Source organism: Capra hircus, chromosome 3 (genome assembly GCF_001704415.2).
Source record: "Capra hircus breed San Clemente chromosome 3, ASM170441v1, whole genome shotgun sequence".
Classification (NCBI taxonomy): domain Eukaryota; kingdom Metazoa; phylum Chordata; class Mammalia; order Artiodactyla; family Bovidae; genus Capra; species Capra hircus.
Genome location: NC_030810.1, coordinates 37616797 through 37635450, shown reverse-complemented (window position 1 = coordinate 37635450; position 18654 = coordinate 37616797). Strand labels below are relative to the sequence as shown.

At 47.8% G+C, this 18654-nt stretch overlaps 1 protein-coding gene across 3 annotated transcripts in view; it reads left to right on the top strand.

Moving 5' to 3' along the window:
• The window catches only part of KANK4 (KN motif and ankyrin repeat domains 4), a 73549-nt gene that overhangs the window by 31495 nt on the left and 23400 nt on the right, over positions 1 to 18654 (top strand). For 2 of the 3 annotated variants that reach the window (XM_018044960.1, XM_005678330.3), the window contains exons 1-4: positions 1109 to 1400; positions 7339 to 7426; positions 14618 to 16558; positions 17805 to 17916. In XM_018044960.1, the coding sequence (XP_017900449.1) occupies positions 7411 to 7426; positions 14618 to 16558; positions 17805 to 17916 (2069 nt within the window). In that variant the 5' untranslated portion in view covers positions 1109 to 1400; positions 7339 to 7410. Of the gene's footprint in view, positions 1 to 1108; positions 1401 to 7338; positions 7427 to 14617; positions 16559 to 17804; positions 17917 to 18654 lie in introns of those variants that run through there. The other variant, XM_018044952.1, reaches the window with a different exon arrangement.

The window sequence follows — 18654 nt, the reverse complement described above, 5'->3', positions numbered from 1 at the left end:
TGGAACGTCGAGCTCATGATGCTGGTCTGGGAGACAGACACAGAGGCAGCAATTAGAATTCAAGTGATAGCTGCGGCAGTCGAGGGCTGACAGGAGCGGTGGAAACAGGAAGGCTGGTTACAGCACTCAGGGCGGGGGAGCAGGGAGGATGCTGAACAGAGCTTGCGGGGACAGATGGGAACTGGCCAGTGTTCCCAGAAGAATGTTGGTTGCTTCAAGAAAGGCTCAGTTCTGTGAGTAAGCCTCTCACCATTTTGTCTTGAATAAGGAAGAATTTATCTTGGGAGAGGAAATGGGAGGGCTTACCTCTGTCACATAGAAAAATCAGAGAGGCAGAGTAGGTGGCTAGAAAGTCATAGGACCTGGTGAATGGAGAGCTCTTTTTAACTCAGCTTCCTGGTGGAATGTCTTATGCTTCTAGCCTTTCTCTAGCCAATTCTAAGGGGATGGTCGATGATCATTTAAAAGCTATCAGAGAGACAGTTTGCGCCTCTGTATATTTTTTCGTATAACTGCAAAGTGTATTTCTTATGTAAGTTTTGATGGTTTGGTCTGCATGCTAGTTAAATACTTTAAACAGTTGAAACAAGTGAATGTTGGTGTTTCCTAGCCTCGTGCATCACATCATCCCATGCCCTGCAGTAAGTTTGCTAACCTCTGCTTTGGGCAAGATGCTCTAGAGTCTTCCAAGGAAAGCAAGAGTGTGATCCAGTGTAGTGGGAAAAACACAGAACTCTATCCCAGGAATCTTCATTTTAATCCAGATTCACTCGTGGGTGAGCCAAGGGAAGTCGTTGTCTCTCACTTTCTTCACCTGTCCAGTGGGGACACTCAGCCCTGCCCGGCTGCCTTAAGCTGGAGGGGAAGTGCTTTCCCAGTGTCCTGGGCTGCAGTCAGCACTCAGCTCTGGCATCAGTTTCAGTGTGGGTTAAACAGGAATCTGCCCTGGCCTCTGAGAACACCTTGATAGGCAGTGCCTGCAAAGGTCAGAGCTGCTTCGACATGTCTTCCTGACAGGGCTTCATTTCCGAGGACAGCCTCCTTTGACTAGAGCCACAGAAGGTCAAGGAGATAAGGTCCTCTAATCCTTTTGCTGAGACTGTATACAGGAGCCCAGACGCTTTCCTGGCCCGTTTGGACGGCATCCACCCCCCTGTATCTCCTTCAGGTCTGGTGGTGGTGCTAGATTTGCAGAGCGTCTGTGCCTGCGCCTCACACCTGCCTCTGCTCCAGAGAGCTGCAGCTGCAGTGGGCTGGCCGAGCCTCTTCACGGCATCTGCCTGGGACATCCTGAGACCTTGCTCTTGCACAGCTGCCTTTTCCCCAGCTCCTGCACCCGCCCCTCTGAAGTCACTGGTCCACGCTTGGAAGCCCTGCCTGGAGCTGGATCCTTATAGAAGGTACTCCCTTGCCTTTCTCTTTCTGCCAGAATTGGGTGCGTATCAGAGCTGGGGCATCAGATTTGTAGAGCAGCAGGAAGCAGGGGCTGTCTGGCCCCAGGAGCTCACTGGTCATTGTTTCTTCAAGCTCTGCCTCATAAACTTCCAGTCACTGATTGATGGGGGCAGTGAGTAGTCTGGGGATTGCTCACAGAAGCCTTGCTCCGCTGTGGGATCCAGGAGGCGGGTGGGCGGGGGAGGAAGTTTCTAAGACAGAGCCTGGAAGAAAGAGAAGCACCAGTGGAGGGTTTCAGCTTTTTAGGATGCTGTGTTCTCATTAGGAACAATTTTATTAATGAGCCACTCAGCTGCAAGGAGGGAGGAGGAAAAGCATAATTAATTATGACCCCTGTCCCAGTTGAGTGCCTAGCTCTGGGAGAGTCCAGGGAGAAAGGTGTGTACCATTTCAGCATCTTTAGATGCATCCCTCTAAACTGCTAGCAGCTCTGAGAACAAACTTTCTAATCGAATGATCTGTGCTTTTTTCCTCTTTCTGCAAGATCTAGTATCAGCTTATTGAGCATCAAATTCCTTTCTGACCCCAGTCCCCTCTTCCTGAGAGCCAAAATGAAGTCAGTGTTTGCTTTTCCAGCAAGGTCACAGATCACCTGACCAAATCTGTAACAGCTAGGGAGCCAGTGTTGCCGTGCTGAACTCAGGAGCGATGAGCTCCGGTCCAGCAGCAGAGCCCCCGGGAGGAAGTGACTTCTCTGGCTCCAGGCTGGGGAAGGATGCCAAGGGAAGGTACTGTGGTCACTGCTTCCCTCCTGACAGTTTTCTCTTCTTCATGAAGCTCCAGATTCAGCTGCTGCAATGCAGGCAAAAATGACAGACACATGCAGAAAAATGTGGGAACGGAGTTAATGAGATTGTGTTAATGAGATTGTGTTAATGTGTTATTTATTGAGCATGAATTATCTCTTTGTTTCCTGGGTCAGTGGGAAGTGAGTCCGCTGGTGGAAGCTTTTCCAGGAGTGTGTCTCACTCCCCGGGTGCCTGTGCTTCAGCCCTCTTAAGCAGCTCTGTCAGATGCCTCCGGATTCTTAGTGCAGGAGACATTTCCGCTTGAAGGGATGGGGCCCTGTAGCGGGGAAGCGGGAAGCTCTCATCATCTGGGGAGATCGGTACCAGGTATAAGTAATTTTTTTCCTCTTTTGGAAAGAGCATTTCTGTCTCTGCAAGAGGTCGTGCAGGGATTGACAGATCGCTGTTGGTGCACTACCTTGCTAAATATTTGACTTTGTTAGGTTGAATTCTCCAAGAATTCTCATGGCAATAATGCTGTGCTTTGAGCCAAGTTTTCTTTTTAAGGAAATCCAAGGTGCTATTTATTTTGGCATGCAGCCTGTTCTGGGATGAAATATGGCATTTTTATTATTGCAGAATAAAGAGACGTTTGAAAGGAACACAAGTAGAGAGCTAGGTTTCAGTTTCAGGGCTAAATAGAGGAAGGTTTCTTTGTATTTGGATTTGAGGTTAAAAATGGTATCATTAAAAAGAATCAATGTGGAGGGAGAGGGTGTGGGGATATACTGCTGGAGTTGGGCTGACCCAAGGAAATCCATGCTCCTGGGCATGGGCTGTGCTGGAACCGTTTCTAACGTGGCCTGGTAGTTACACATGGGCCATCACTGCTGTCTGCCAGTGACTGCCTCTTTGGTCGATTTTGAACTGAAAGCCTCAGTCCTCATTTCTTTACTGCACATTGGCTTTGAGAGGCAGGGTGGACTAATGGAGTCCTGCCCCTAATTAATTGGGTAAATTTGGATTGGCCGCAGAGCTTTTTTGTGTCTTTGTTCCTTATCTGTAATTTGGAGATGATCTGCCACTTGTGAGAGTCCCTTGGACTGCGAGGAGATCCAGCCAGTCCATTCTGAAGGAGATCAGCCCTGGGATTTCTTTGGAGGGAATGACGCTAAAGCTGAAACCCCAGTACTCTGGCCACCACATGCGAAGAGTTGACTCATTGGAAAAGACTCTGATGCTGGGAGGGATTGGGGGCAGGAGGAGAAGGGGACGACAGAGGATGAGATGGCTGGATGGCATCACGGACTCGATGGACATGAGTCTGAGTGAACTCCGGGAGTTGGTGATGGACAGGGAGGCCTGGCGTGCTGCGACTCATGGGGTTGCGGAGAGTCGGACACGACTGAGTGACTGAACTGAACTGAACTGGATGGGGTGGGGGCAGTGTCTACAGAAATGAATTGTGTAGGAGTTCTGACCTTCACAAGCTTAATAGGGGAGAAAAACTAGAAAAAGATACAGTTGTATATACTCAAAACATCTAAAATATGATGAGCTTGTGAGAGAGGTTGGGAGCTAACTGGGCATACTTGATCCTGGGATAGGCCATAAACAAATGAAAAGTTACGTAACACCACTAGGTGTTACAAGGTTAGAACACTGAGCAGACAGTTTAACAGAACATGTAATGAACTGCTTCTATGTCAAAATATTAAATGCTCCAGGAGGTTGCAAAATTCCATTTTAAAGGGGAATTCTATCCAACAAAGCTATTTTTTCATATTCTGTTGTATTGCAAACAAAGTAGCGTGTATTGATAGAGCATTTAGTCTTTGATTCCACTCCCCTAACCACATCAAACATCCACTCGCTGGAAGAAAACTCTCTTAGCTAAATTCTGAGATGTTCACAGTGAGGACCCTGGGCCAAAGTGGAGAAGGCTGGGGTGAGTGGGGCTGGAAGTGGCATGGTGTGGACATGGCAGTGCCCCCTTTTCTTTAGAGCTTTAGAATGAAAGCTTGTTTGGCCCTGTTCTTCAGAGAGTTGGGGTATCAGCTCCATTTAATTTCTCTTGCCTTGGAATGATTAATTTTAGCAAAATTCAAGTCTAAGAGAACAATTAGAGGTCTCTATAGAGTTCTTTTTTAATGAAATTTGACCCCAAGTGTGCTGCAAAGTTATTTGAAGCTCTATGACCTGGTATATGAAGTACTGAATTGTAACTCTAACCAAGGGCAGTGGGTGTGACTGAACTCCTTGAGGTGCTGGTGAGTTTCTGCAGCCGGAGGTTCACCTGCACACTCTTGCTTCAGAGGAGCTTTGTTACTTGGTGTCCAGCCTCAGAGAAGCAGATCGGACTTGGCCAGAACGACTTACAAAGGGGGCCGTCCTCCTTGGGCATGCCCAGAAGGTGCGTCATCTCCACTGGAGGAAGAAGCAAAGAAGCAGAGTCAGGAACGTTTTCCCTCACAAAGGAGAGCTAGGGATCAGTCATCAGGCTTGCTTACATTAGTGGACAGATGTTTACAAATCACTTTCATTCCCAGCACAGGCTTGGAGTCGACTTGACTTAAGAGCAAATCCTACACCAACACTGGCTTGTTAGGTAACATGGAGCAGGCCTTTAAACTCTCTCAGCCTCAGTCTCCCATCCAAGTACTAACCAAGACCGACCCTGCTTAGCTTCTGAGATCAGACAAGGTCGGGCGCATTCAGGGTGGTATGGCGGTAGATAGCCTCAGTCTTCTTGTCTGGAAAATGGGGACAATAATAACCCTCTTGGAGTTATGGTGAGGTTTGCATGAGGTAATTCGAGTATGCCAAGTGCTCCGAGCTCTGCCTGTTACTCAGTAACGTTATGAGGTGGGAGGAAGAGGGATACAGAGGGAGAGAAGAGGCCGTGATGATGAAGGGGCTGTGTATAGGGTTTTGTCCTCACCCTTCTCCTTCACACTTTTCACCTTGGAGCTGCTGGGCCTCTCCTGCCCCACCCCCCCTCACTGCATCTGGGGGTCCCCGTCATCGGCTGTGGACTGCAGAGCTGGGGCACTGAGATGGGCAGCAGTGTCCTCTGCCCAGGAACCTTCTCTTTCTTTTTTCAATTGAATAATAATTGACATCTAACACTGTGTAGTTGTATAAGTGACATCTAACAAGGTGTCCAGCATAAAGATTTGATTATTGCATATGTCGTGAAATGACCACCACAGTAAGTTTAGTTAACATCATTATGTCACCTAGTTATTTTTATTTTTTTTTGATAAGAACTTTTAAGATCTACTCTCTTAGCAACTTTCAAAAAATGTAATACAGTGTTGTTGACTATAGACATTATGCTATACATTACATCGCCAGGTCTTATTTATCTTAGAACTGGAAGTTTGTATCTTTGGAGCCCCTTCACCCATTTTGCCTACCCCTCACCCACCCAACCCCTGCCTCTGACAACCACCAATCTATTCTCTGTGTCTATGATTTCTTTTTTTTTTTATTAAATGGAGTTTCATGTGTAAATGATACTATACAGTATTTGTCCTCAGATGTACCTGAGGGCATTATGGTCAGTGGACTAAGTCAAAGACAAATACAGTACATGTTTGTGTTATCACAAATGGCAAGACTTCCTTCTATTTATGGCTAAATAATATTCCACTCTGTGTGTATACCTGTACACACACACACACACACACACACACACACACCCCACATCTTCTTTACTCCTTCATCTGTTAACGGACACATAGGCTATTTCAGGAACTTCCTCTTTCTGGCAAGGGTGACCCTGCCTCACCCCTGCTTAGGACCTTCCATGACTTCCCACTGTCTGCCTCCTTAGTGGCCACTTTTAGCCTCCAGGACCATCCACATTTATCTTTCTTCTCCCTAATTTCTCTACTCCAGCTCCATGCTGCCTCCCAATTCAAGTACTTGTTGCCACAAGGGAAGTGACTTAGTTTCTGTGAGCCTTCTGTAAGGAGTGTCTCTGCCTACAGAAACCCTGCCTGCCCTTCCAGGCTCCATCACTCTGCAGTGGCAGAGGCCCTCTGGCTGCTGAGTGGACTGTGGTTATGGGAGAACCAAGACAGGAGCGGGTGATAGCTTTGGAGACAGTAGCCTTGCTTACAGAAAGAGTGCACCAAACTTTCCGTCAGGCAGACTTGAGACTTCTTTTAATTTGGCAGGCCTCATATTTCCCAGCCCTCTTCTCCAGTTTGCTTGTTTGTTCCCCACTTTTTATCCTGGGTTGCGGGGGGCTTCCTGTTGTCCTTCTCTCACTTCCAATTCCCCCCAGCCTTTCCCTCATCCCTGGTACGTTTTTCTGATCCAGAGGCTGTGATCGAGCACATCAGAATTCCTAAAACAACCCTGCTTCCACTGCTGAGGTGTCACAGATTATTTATTATTCTGATGTGTGTGGAGTTACAATCATAAGAAGCCAATTTCCTGGGTGATTTATTGTATTGGGGGTAGGAGCCAGGTTGTATACCAGTTGAAGAAATAGTTCTGGAAAAGGATTGAAACTTTGGGGAGAATTTATGATCAAACTTCAAGGGACTCTAATTCAGAGTCAGGAGCGTATTCTGCTTGCATAGTCACCAATGTCTTCTGGCCACCTAGGTCGAATGAACGCCTCCTTGTTCTGCCCATGGTTAGAAATCACCCTGAACTATCAGCTCCTCGTTGGTCCTTCCAGTTCGTTCATCTAGTCTTGAGTCTGATTGGGATGTCACAGATCATTTGAAGGTTCTCTGGTTCCAGCTTTTCCACAAAATGGTTTAAAATTCGTTCTCTGTGATGGAAGTGAGTAGATTTCAGCTCTGATATTATGGATAGCTGCTTGTTGGAGCCACAGGCCCAGTTTCTTCACTAATATGCTAAGGGGTGTTGCGCAGAACAATTAACTTCTAAGCCTCAGTTTCCTCATCTGCCCAGTGAGGGAGTCAGACCAGAGACTTCCTTTGGTGTCAACCGCTGCTAACATCCCATGAAGACATACCCAAGATTGGACTCTAGGTATTGAGTGAAGGCTTTTAATCCTCTTCTTGGAGGGCTATGAGCTCATGGGCACCCTGGGAGAAAGGTAAGGAGGGGTCCTCTATACTTACTCTAACTGTAATGAGAATCTCCACTTTTCCTTCCTTCTACTTTTCAGAATTCTCCAGCGAATTTTACAGACTTACCGGATGAAGAGTGCCTGAGAGACTGGCGGTCAACAATCCCTAAGATGGAGAAGACAGATGGTAGGCAGGCTCCTTTGTATTCCCTGGCCTACAGTGAGTACTTGGGTTGGAGAGAGATTATTACCATAAATCCTGGATAGCTTAGGGGAAACGTGGGAGACCTTCCCCATATAGGCAGTGCTGGGAACCCAAACCATGTATTTCAGGCATGAACAAGAGAAGGTGGTAGGGAATGAAAATGAAGCCTTATGTTTATATTGGACTTGTGTAATTTTTGGAGTGTTTCTCATCCTTTCTTGCCACCAAGAAGGGAGCAGGATGACCTCCCTCATTAACCTCATTTTAGAGACAAGGCATGATATGGTAAAAGAGCCAACATTCCCATGTGAGTGATCCTCCAAGGCATTTCACTTCTCTGAGCCTCACTTCCCTCATGTATCAGTTAGCTTTGATGCATAACAAATCACTCCAAAAAAAAATTATCGTCTTAAAGGTATTTATTATTTCTCAAAAGATTCTGGGGGTTGGCCGAGCCTTTGTTCTGGGCTAGGCCAATGTGACTGATCGCTGTTGAACTTATTTATGTGTCTATGGTCTTCTGGGCGACTTGACCTGATGGTTTAGAATGGCCACACTTACATGTCTGGTGGTTGACTCCACATCACCTGGGGCATTGGTGATGATCTGGCCGTGTCTCTTTTGTTGTCCAGCAGGCTGGCTGAGGTGTGTTCACCTGACAAACTCCTGTGTGCAAGCAACTTTCAAGTCTCTGTGTATCTCACATTTGCTATTGACCCACTGGCCAAAGCAAGTCACAAAGCCAAGCTAGGATCAGTGTGGGAGGGAAGTACACAAGGGTGGGTTGTAACTGTGGCTATTTTTATTAATAGTCTGCTACACCGCATCTATAAGCAGATACTAATACCTACTTCACAGGGGTGGTAAAGGACTGAATGAGATAATCCATGTAAGGTTGTTGAGTAATCACTATCTAGCCCAGCAGATGTCTCAAGGAATGTCCCTCCATGTCATGGACTAGACCCTGATCCCCTGACTTCTAATGAAATGTTTTTTTCCAAATGACGGAATGACAGGAAACAGGAGAGCCTAGATGGCCCTTCACTGGTGCAGGGCTTAAATTCTGGACAGCAGCTCCAGCCTCGCTCTATCCTCCTTTCCAAATGCAGTCACCATCTATTTCAAAAGTCTGCCTCTCTCCCCAGAGAGCTGCCTTTTCAGTGCATCTCTGGAAGTGGTCCCACAGAACACCAGCTAATTCCCTTAATACCCCGGGGGCCTGTCATTTCTGCTTGCCTCATTTGTCCCTGCTCAGCATCCTCGGCACAGCTGCTTGCCACGTGATCACCCACAACCAGCTAAGAAAGGCACCCCTCCTTCAGGCCCGCACATCTCACAAAATAAAGGCAGAAGAGGGAAAAGAGTTTCCGCTGTCTCGGCCTTTTGAGGAGGCCTGTTTAATTCCTCTTCTTTCTGGTTGCAGTTTTGGCCATTTTCTCTCTCCTTTCTGTTTTCCCTATTTCCTTCAGAAACTGAGTATAGGCTTTTGGACTTATCCCTATCGTTTAAAATGCCTCTAGTGGATTCACTTGCCTGCCCTGCACTTCACTCTGCCCCTCAGGGGAATGACTGTGCCACTTTTCTCCTTTCCTTGTCTACTTCTAATCTCCTCTCTCGTGTCAGTGTGTAACGCTTAGGCTCACGACTGCATCCGCAGGTTCCTTTTCAAGGTCTGGTGATCTGGGTGCTTTCAGACCAAGACTCTGTAGGGAACCCTAGGTGGCTCTGAGCCTCATATTTGTTGCCATTTAGTTGCTCAGTGGTGTCCGACTCTTTTGCGACCCCATGGACTGTAGCCCGCTATGCTCCTCTGTCCATGGAATTCTCCAGGCAAGAACACTGGAGCCTCATATATCCTACTTTTTCCTTCTCCCCTGACTCATTTCCCCAGTTTCTTCAGAGTTGTTTTCTTGTGACTCTCACTCCCTCTTGAGGCTGTCCTCCTAACACAGAGTTAAATACTCCAAGAGAGCGCTCAGTCTCAGTGAAAGCCCGCTGCCCCGTTTGGAACCAGCTCATCCCTGTTTTTTGGCCCCTTTGTTGAGTACCTGCATCATGTTCTCTGCTCATCAGTGCCTACAATCACAGCAACTCTTTGAGTTAGGTATCGTTGTTGCTGTGTTACAAATGGAGAGATTAAAGCATAGGGAATTTAAGTTATCTGCCCAGAATCACAGAGGTAGGAGATGACAGAGGCAGGATTCAACTCCAGCCAGTTTGGCTATGTGTTGGTGTGTCTGATCTGAAGTTCATTTTGAGAAGACAGCCCTCCTAATTAATTCGTGCCCTGGCCCAATGCCTGGAATTCTGAGCTCCTGCATACCTATCACCAGGTAGAATTAAAAGGGGCAGAACTTAATGTGAACACAGATCTCCCAGTATATAAGATCAAGATCCTTCATTCAAGGTCCAACAGTGGTAGGTGGCAGGCACAGCAATACAATGTGCTTGTGTGTGTGTGAGAGAGAGACTGAGAGAGAAATATACCCCTACCTTGGGAAGAACCTATTAAAGCCATCGGGGTAACTACTCAGTCTTACAGACTTCTTTGGTTCACCTTAATCTCGCTTGTGGAATACTTCACCTTTGAATCTGCTGTCTCTCATTTGATGCCTTTTTTGTATTTGTGCTCTGGCCCTGCTCCCAGCGGCTGATGGGCAAATCACTGCATTTCTACCGAACTGAGGCAATAAGCAGATAAATAATGCAGTCTCTCTTTTGTAGTGTTCTTTGCCTTCTGAGTCATAAATCTGCTCCCTATTTAACTTTAGACAAATACCTCCTCTCTGATTTGGCTTGTCCCTGAAGTCCAGGGGGCTGCTAAGTTGACCAGTAGGCTTAAGAATATAGCAGAGTGCAGCTGGGAAACTAACAGAGAGCAATTGCTGTCATTTATTGAGACTACCAATGTGCCTCTTTGAGGAAAAGCAGGTTGGTTTAAAGAAAAAAAAATTATGTGGGTAAATGGGAACTTAGTTGGAATTTTTTGGATGCTGGAGGAGTGTTTACTTCTTTCCTGCTTGGAGTCCAGGTATTTGCACAGAAGCTCTGGAACCCAACTTGGACCCAACCCTGTAGATCAGCACCAACACCTTGTTCTGTTCCCTGTTGTGACTTAATTGCCCACAGGCCCTGAGATTTTACTTATCATTGAGGCTGGTAGGGCCGACTGTGTCAGTGTTCAAGGGTTCAGACTTCATGTGTCTACTTGACTTCTTTAGTTCTTTGGAGATGATTGTACTTCCATAAACACAGTTCTGTGCCCCAAGCATGTGACACTGGCCAGAAGGATAGATCACACAGGCAAGTGGGAAGAGCTCAGCCCTAATATGTCATCACCTTTAAGGAAAAAGCAGTCCTATGTGCCCCAGCTAATGCCATCACATGCACCTCTTCTTGAACTTGCCCCTTCTCTCCATTCCCTTAGCTTGTTTCACCCGGATCATGTCAGCAGTCTCCCGACTGATCCTTGGGTTTCGGGTTTGTCCATCTTCTGATCCTCTGTGAGAATGATCATTGTGAAGTCACATTTGATCAAGTCACTCCCTTGTGTAAAACTCTTTGATGGCTCCCACTGAAGGCGATGGCACCCCACTCCAGTACTCTTGCCTGGAAAATCCCATGGGTGGAGGAGCGTGGTAGGTTGCAGTCCATGGGGTCGTGAAGAGTCGGACATGACTGAGCGACTTCACTTTTACTTTTCACTTTCATACATTGGAGAGGGAAATGGCAACCCACTCCAGTGTTCTTGCCTAGAGAATCCCAGGGACGGGGGAGCCTAATGGGCTGCTGTCTATGGGGTCGCACAGAGTCGGACACGACTGAAGCAACTTAGCAGCAGCAGCAGCAGCAGCAACTGCCTAGAGAATAAAGTCAAAGCTTGGTGGCAAGCATACAAGTGGCTCCCTGATCTGGGTCTTGCTGACCTTCCAATTTTGTCTTTTCCTACTCTTCACCCTTCTCTTCCACATTTTAAGTTCCAGCCATACGATTGCAATTACAGAACCCTGAATTACCGTGGATTTTCACACAAGGGGCTTCCTTTGTGGCTCAGAAGGTAAAGCATATGCCTGCAATTCAGGAGGCCTGGGTTCGATCCCTGGGTTGGGAAGATCCCCTGGAGAAGGAAATGGCAACCTACTCCAGTATTCTTGCCTGGAAAATCCCATGGACGGAGGAGCTTGGTAGGCTATAGTCCATGGGGTTGCAAAGAATTGGACACAACTGAGCGACTTCACTTTCTTTCACTTTTCACACCTCAGTGCATTTGCTCATTTTCTGACATATATCTGATCTGTCCTGGCTATCTATTGCTGCATAACTAACCACCCCAAAGTTCAGTGGAGTAAAATAATCATGCATTATTAACACAAGCTCAACTGAATGGTTCTCACTTGGAGTCCCTCCTGTCAATGAAGTCAGATGAGGGCTGAGGCTGGAGTCATCTGGAAGTTCTTTCACTTATACCTGGCACCTGAGCCAGGATGTCTGGAACAGCTCAGGCTGGCTAGGCATCTCTCTCCCTCTCTCCACATGAACTCTCTATGGGGCTACTTGGGCTTCCTCACAGCATGGCAGTCTCAGGGGTGCTGGATCCCTTTATGTGGCATCTGGCTTCCCACTGAGTGTGCATTCTAAGAGACCCACATGATACTTAAGAGGTGTCTTATGAGCTGCTGCTGCTAAGTCGCTTCAGTCGTGTCTGACTCTGTGCAACCCCATAGACAGCAGCCCACCAGGCTCCCCTGTCCCTGGGATTTTGAAGGCAAGAACACTGGAGTGGGTTGCCATTTCCTTCTCCAATGCATGAAAGTGAAAAGTGAAAGTGAAGTCTCTCTGTCGTGTCTGACTCTAGCGACCCCATGGATTGCAGCCTACCAGGCTCCTCCGTCCAGGGGATTTTCCAGGCGAAAGTACTGGAGTAGGGTGCCATTGCCTTCTCCGTCTTATGAGTTAGCCTTGGGGTTTTCTCAGTCATTTCTGCCATTTTCTTTTGGTCAAAGCACTCACAGGCCATCTGAGATTCAAAAGGGTGAAGAAATAGATGCCACGTATTCTTATGGGATTCCCTTGCCTGTCTAGAGAAGGTAGGAATTGATAATGGCCATCTTGGAAATATACAGCCACAATGTCCTTCACTCTCTTATTCTCCTGGCAAATTGCTCTTTATTCATTTAATACCCAGATATATGGCTTCACTCTTGTGAAGTCATCTCTCTCCAACCAAGGCAGAATTAGCCTCTAAGTCCAAGAAAGTTATTCTGGAGAAAGTAGGAAAATAAGTCAGGAAGGAAGACTGACCCTTGAGCATATATCGGTTGCCGTCCTTGCCACATTGCATCATACTTGTTGGTGTTTCTCCTACTTGACCATACTTTTTTTGAGAGCACTGCTATACCTGATTTATCTCTAGTGTCCTTAGGATCTATCTTAGCAACCAACACAGATGCTCAATAAATTAATGGTTGAGGTAAGTGAACTGAATTACTGCTATTCTGTCATTTTTGCCTCCAGGGCCTATCACTCTTAGAGTCAAGCAACCAGTTAGATACAAAAGAATTTGAGGATCCCCTCCTGTGTACCCAGCAAATCAGCTTTCATTAGAGGGCTTCAGTTCTCTTTGATTTGGGCTTCCACTAAGATAGTAACTACAATATTGAGTGTGTATTAAATGTTTATCATGTGATAGGCATGGTTCTAAGCATGCTATATGTATTAATTAATCAGTCCACACAGTCTCATCTTCCCAATTATTATTGCCATGTTACGGATGATTAGATGTAGGGAGGCTACGTAATTTCCCCAAGGTCACAAAGCTGAGATATAGACCAGGCTCCAGGGTCCATATTCTTGGCCTCTGTGCTCTTCAATAATGTTCTCTCCTGAGCTCAGCTTTTCCAGAGGATGTTTAGCAGAATGTCACAGAGATAATAAGGGGTGTCACATGAGGAACATCAAAAGAACAAAGACCGTTTAACCCGAGGAAGAGGCTACTTAGAGACAAATCCCTATGGATTCAGATAATCAGAGAACTGACTTGTTCTCAGCATCCTTTGTTGGAGTCAAGATCAGTGGTGCTTTGGTATGATAGAGACCTTTTTCATTGTGCTATTCCCTGATACTTTGGGCTGCCCTGAAAAATCACGAGTCCCACACCTCTTGGAGGAGGTGTCTGTTTGTCAATGTCTGTTTTTACATTAATTGTCCCATATTCCTCCACCACTTTTTTTTTTCAGTTTGTGAAAAACATGATATTTCCTTACCTGGCATAAGCTTTTGAAAGTAAAACTTGTTTGTTAAGCACCATGCAGTTTTCTGGTGAAGAGAGTATGCTGCTGCTGTTGCTAAGTCGCTTCAGTCGTGTCTGACTCTGTGCAACCCCATAGACAGCAGACCACCAGGCTCCCCCGTCCCTGGGATTCTGCAGGCAAGAACACTGGAGTGGGTTGCCATTTCCTTCTCCAATGCATGAAAGTGAAAAGTGAAAGTGAAGTCACTCAGTCGTGTCCGACTCTTAGCGACCTCATGGACTACTGGAGTGGGGTGCCATTCCCTTCTCCAGAAGAGAGTATAGGCTGAGTGTAACTATATGTTCCCTTTCCTTCTGAGCTTCATATACCTAGAGGCTCAGCCATCAGAGGAAGCTTAAATAATGTAGGAGGCATGACTCCTTGATGTCTCTGGCTTTAGCAAGATTTACTAGTACCTATTTGAATAATGCAAGGTTCTCTTTCTAATGTTGAGAAAATTGTGTATCTCATCCTGGGAAAACATCCATATTCACAATTACCAATTAGTACCCTTATTTGGCAAATTCCTGGCTACTTCAGTTCAGCAATTACATGACTCAACCCACAGAAAAACAGTATTAAACTATTTTATTTTTCTGATTTGCAGCCCCATTCCACAGTCATAGCTGAGATAACATAGTGCAGATTGGAAACTATTCCTTTCACCTATTTCCTTGAAGACATTGACTAAGTCCACACTGATTTAATAACAGGGTTTCTCAGCACAGCCAAAAGTCCGTGAACATCTCAGCATAATTCAGAGGTTGGAACATTTAGGAGAAAACTCATACAAGAGCATTAAGTCAAAATCACACATATTAGGTCTCACCGTCCTGCATTTATTAACTTTGTTCTTCTTTTTCTTACGTCTTCTGTCTCCCAGCCAAAGACCAGTCCTCTCAGGGGGATGAGGAGAAAGAGCCTCCAAAGAGCCACCCCTACTCGGTGGAGACCCCATATGGCTTCCATTTGGACCTGGACTTCCTCAAGTATGTGGATGACATCGAGAAGGGAAACACCATCAAAAGGATTCCTATCCACAGAAGGGCCAAGCAGGCCAAGTTCAGCACTCTGCCCCGAAACTTCAGCCTTCCCGACAGCGGGGCTCGGCCCCATGCTGTTCTTTCCCACCCGAACTGGTCCCCCATGGTGTCTAGGAAAGTGTTGGGGACAGAGGCCCGAGCCCAGCCACTGCCCCTCGGGGATCATCCGCAAGCCCCACAAGCCGCCAGCGGCAGCGAGCTGAGCTACCACCGGAAGGCCCTGCTGATGGAGACGGCCAGACAGCTGGAGGCTGCTGCTGCTCCCGGGGAGGCTGAGCTCACCTCTGGGAGTGGACGGCCCCAGCTTCTGAGAGCATCCAGCATGCCGGCCACGCTGCTGCAAACCAGGGCCTCGGAGGACCCAAGCCTAAACTCAGGACCCCCCACCCCGCCCGTCCTCCCCCAACTTCAGGGCGAAGGCATTGTCTGTGATGGTGCCTTTGGGCCCGCGGAAGGATTTGCAGGTTTTTCCAACTCCACTCCGCGAGCAGCAACCCAACCGGAAGTCAGAGAGTCAGGAGACCTAGTGCCAGGGATTGCGGAGCTGATCCAGGAGGGGCCCGAGCCCCCAAAAAGCGAAGAAGAGGCTCCAAATCACCTCTCTTTCCCGAGTCCACCTTTCTCGTCCCAGAATGCACTTGTGGTTCTAGAGGAGGCAGAAGACCAACAGGAAAGCAGAGGAGCCCAGGTGGTGGTCACAAGCCCCAGCTCTCCAACACCAAGCCCCCCGCCTCTGCCGTCACCCATCCCTGAGAATGAGCTCCCCCTGGAAGAAATCGAGCTCAACATCAGCGAAATCCCACCACCACCACCTGTAGAGGTGGACGTGAGGAGCATCGGGATCCGCGTCACGGAGGAAAGCCTGGGCCTTGCCTCCCGGGATCCTGGCAGCATCTCCAGCCTGAAGCAGCAAATCTCCGACCTCGAAGGCGAACTGTCTGGAAGAACTGAGGAACTGGCCCAGGTCAGAGCTGCCCTCCAGCGGCAGGAAGAGGAAATCAAGGCGCGGGGGCAGAGGATTCAAGAGCTAGAGTGCACTGTAGCTCAACTGGTAGAAAAGCTTAGCGGAGGGAACACCAAAGATGCTCAGGGCCAGACTGATGCTATGGTCGGCACTGACCCCCTGCAGGGGCTCTTGACCAGGCAGTCGTGTGACAAGAGCATTGGGGTCAGCCTTCTGGGCAGCGTGGGATCTGAAAGCTGGGGAGCCAGGGGAGAGGGGAATGGCCCCCTGTGGGGGCGAGAAAGTCACACACGAGGGGATGGGAGCCCAGCAGGACTTGTGTCGCCACCCCAGCCGTCACTGCCACAGGGCTCTGAGACGGTCCTCATGCCTTCTTCACACAGCTGCCTCTCCACTGAGCTCAGGATCGAAGAGGGAGGTTCTGAGCAGGCAGGAGGTTCTTCGGTGGGAATTAAGGGTCTGGACAGGGGAGTAGGAGGATCTCCAGGGAGTGCTGAGAGAAAGGCTCCCCCAGCAGGGAGGGAGGAGGCTGGTCCAGAGCTGTCAGGGAAGGAGCGCCCTGGAAGGCCACCAGGCTCCCCCACCGATGCCACTATTGGGCAATACGTTAAGAAGATCCAAGAGCTCCTGCAGGAGCAGTGGAGCTGCCTGGAACACGGGTACCCTGAGCTGGCCCGCGCCATCAAGCAGCCTGCCTCCAAACTCAGCAGCATCCAGAGCCAGCTACAGAGCTCCCTCAACCTGCTTCTGTCTGCCTACTCCGCCCAGGCTCCACCCCAGAAGGAGCCCCCAGGCCCCTCCTCCTCCCCACCGATGGGTAAATACTGGTGCCTGAGACTGGGAACCATTTCTCCTTTACTTGAGGAATCAAAGGGAGAAAAGGGTTTTAATTGCATGCATATGTTTTTTTAAAAGATTTAAACACATCTGGGAGCCCAGTGGAATAAAAACTGATCTCTGTAACAGTGGAGGTTTGGTACCCCTCCTCTTGTCCTTTCTCTAACGTTGGGACTGACTGCAGGGCCACCACATACAGCTGTTCAGATAGCACAGGGCACAAAGATGCCAGAGGGTAAATGGGAGCTGAAACTCAGCCCACACTTGCCAAGCCCGCAGCACTGTGTCTGCCCAGAGGGGCGCCTCATTCCCATTGGCATTGTGTGCAGCAGCCCTGGCACTGGCTGTGAGTGCTTTAAACCTCTGCCTTCCTTAACTGTGTCCTGGGCTCTTGCGTTCCTGCGGTCCTCCCTAGTTCTTGCACATTAGAGGTTTTCTGTAGCTTTGTTTTGGAAGAACATTCTATTGCGATCTGAAATATTTTACTGAGTTTCAGTGTGTGTGTGTGAGAGAAAGAGAGACTTCCATACTCCCATGTGCAAGTCGACCCTTTGGCTGAGCAGCACTTCTTCCTGTAACAGATCACACACTCTTCCCTGTTAAGTGGAACCATGTTTTGCTTTGCTTAACGGGCAGCAACGTGTTAGTCTGTTTCCTGCCGCAGAGCACAAATTGGCTTTCTCATTATTTCGGTGCTAGTTCTAGCCTTAGCCCTTGTGAACTGCCCCCTGTACCTTTGAGAACAGCAAAATAAGATGTGTGCTCTTGCTCATGTATTTTCCATGCCTGCCCCACATCACAAATATTAACCGACTTGTGAGCCAGAAAGGGCCTCTGAGGTGCAAAAGTGGGTGCTGGATCAGGGGTTGGGAGGCCCAAGTTCTGCTGCTGCTCTGTTGTTCACTCAGCACATCTGAGCCTCAGATTTCCCCAGACTGAGACAGGGACAACAGTGGCACCCTCGCCACATGGTTCAGTAACTCTCCAGTAACTCTTCTCTGTCATCTTCATGTAGAGGGTTTGTAAACAGGAACAATTTGACTAGCATTGACCAGAAGGCCGGCGCCCCTCAAAGATGCTCAGAATGTTTGATTTATATTGTCTAGTTCCTGTTCTACCCCTTCACACACCTCCAACCTGTGTCTCCTCAAAGCAAGGGTCACAGTTCTATTGCACTCGGGGGTATTCCCAAGATCATGCTAACCTGTGATGTTGTGTCTGCCTAGAGATCTCCCCGTCGACCAGCCTTAAATCCATAATGAAAAAGAAAGACTATGGCTTCCGTGCAGGAGGTAATGGGACCAAAAAGAACCTTCAGTTTGTTGGGGTTAACGGTGGGTAAGCATCGCTCGTGAAGCCCAGACTGCCCTGCACACCACCTCTCCCACTGTTGTCCTGAACACTCTTTTCCTAGGGGGAAGCATCTGGTTTTCATTCTTCTTCAAGGGAATTAATCTCAACGGCCCTTTAAAACTCCCTCTCGGGTTTGCATATGTTTGGCTGCCTGCCAGACGTGGATCCTATGCTCTTTATGTCTTGGCTTTGGTTTCCCCAGGGCCAGGATTCAGTACCTTCTCGGAGCTGGGGGACACATGAGCCCTTGAAGGAAGATGTTTAATCTGAACCACAACACTGAGTCAACAAACCCTTAATTTGTAGAATTTAAAATTTCATCCTTTTAATTTTTTCCTTCCTTCAACTAACTTATGGCAAATCAAAGTGATGTTTTTTAGGATGAAGGAAAACAACTAATGTCTGTTGACTCAGAATTTGAACCAGACCTTATATAGGGTAGACAGAAAACCGCTGGATTTAGAATACTTTCTCAGTCAGTCATTTAGTGAACATTTATTAAATACCAATGATGTGTTTGGTGGTAGGGATAAAAAAGTTCAGATAAATCATGGTCCTTGCCCTTAACTCACAGTTTGGACCTGGGTAGAGCTGAAACAAAAGTAAAGAGAAAACTTGGACAGGCTGAGCTGAACCCTAGTTGAGAAAGAAGCAGAGGATGGTAGGAAAGCCCACAGGGATGTGCCTGGGAAGTGCCCGGAAGAGACTGGAACCCTGGCTAAT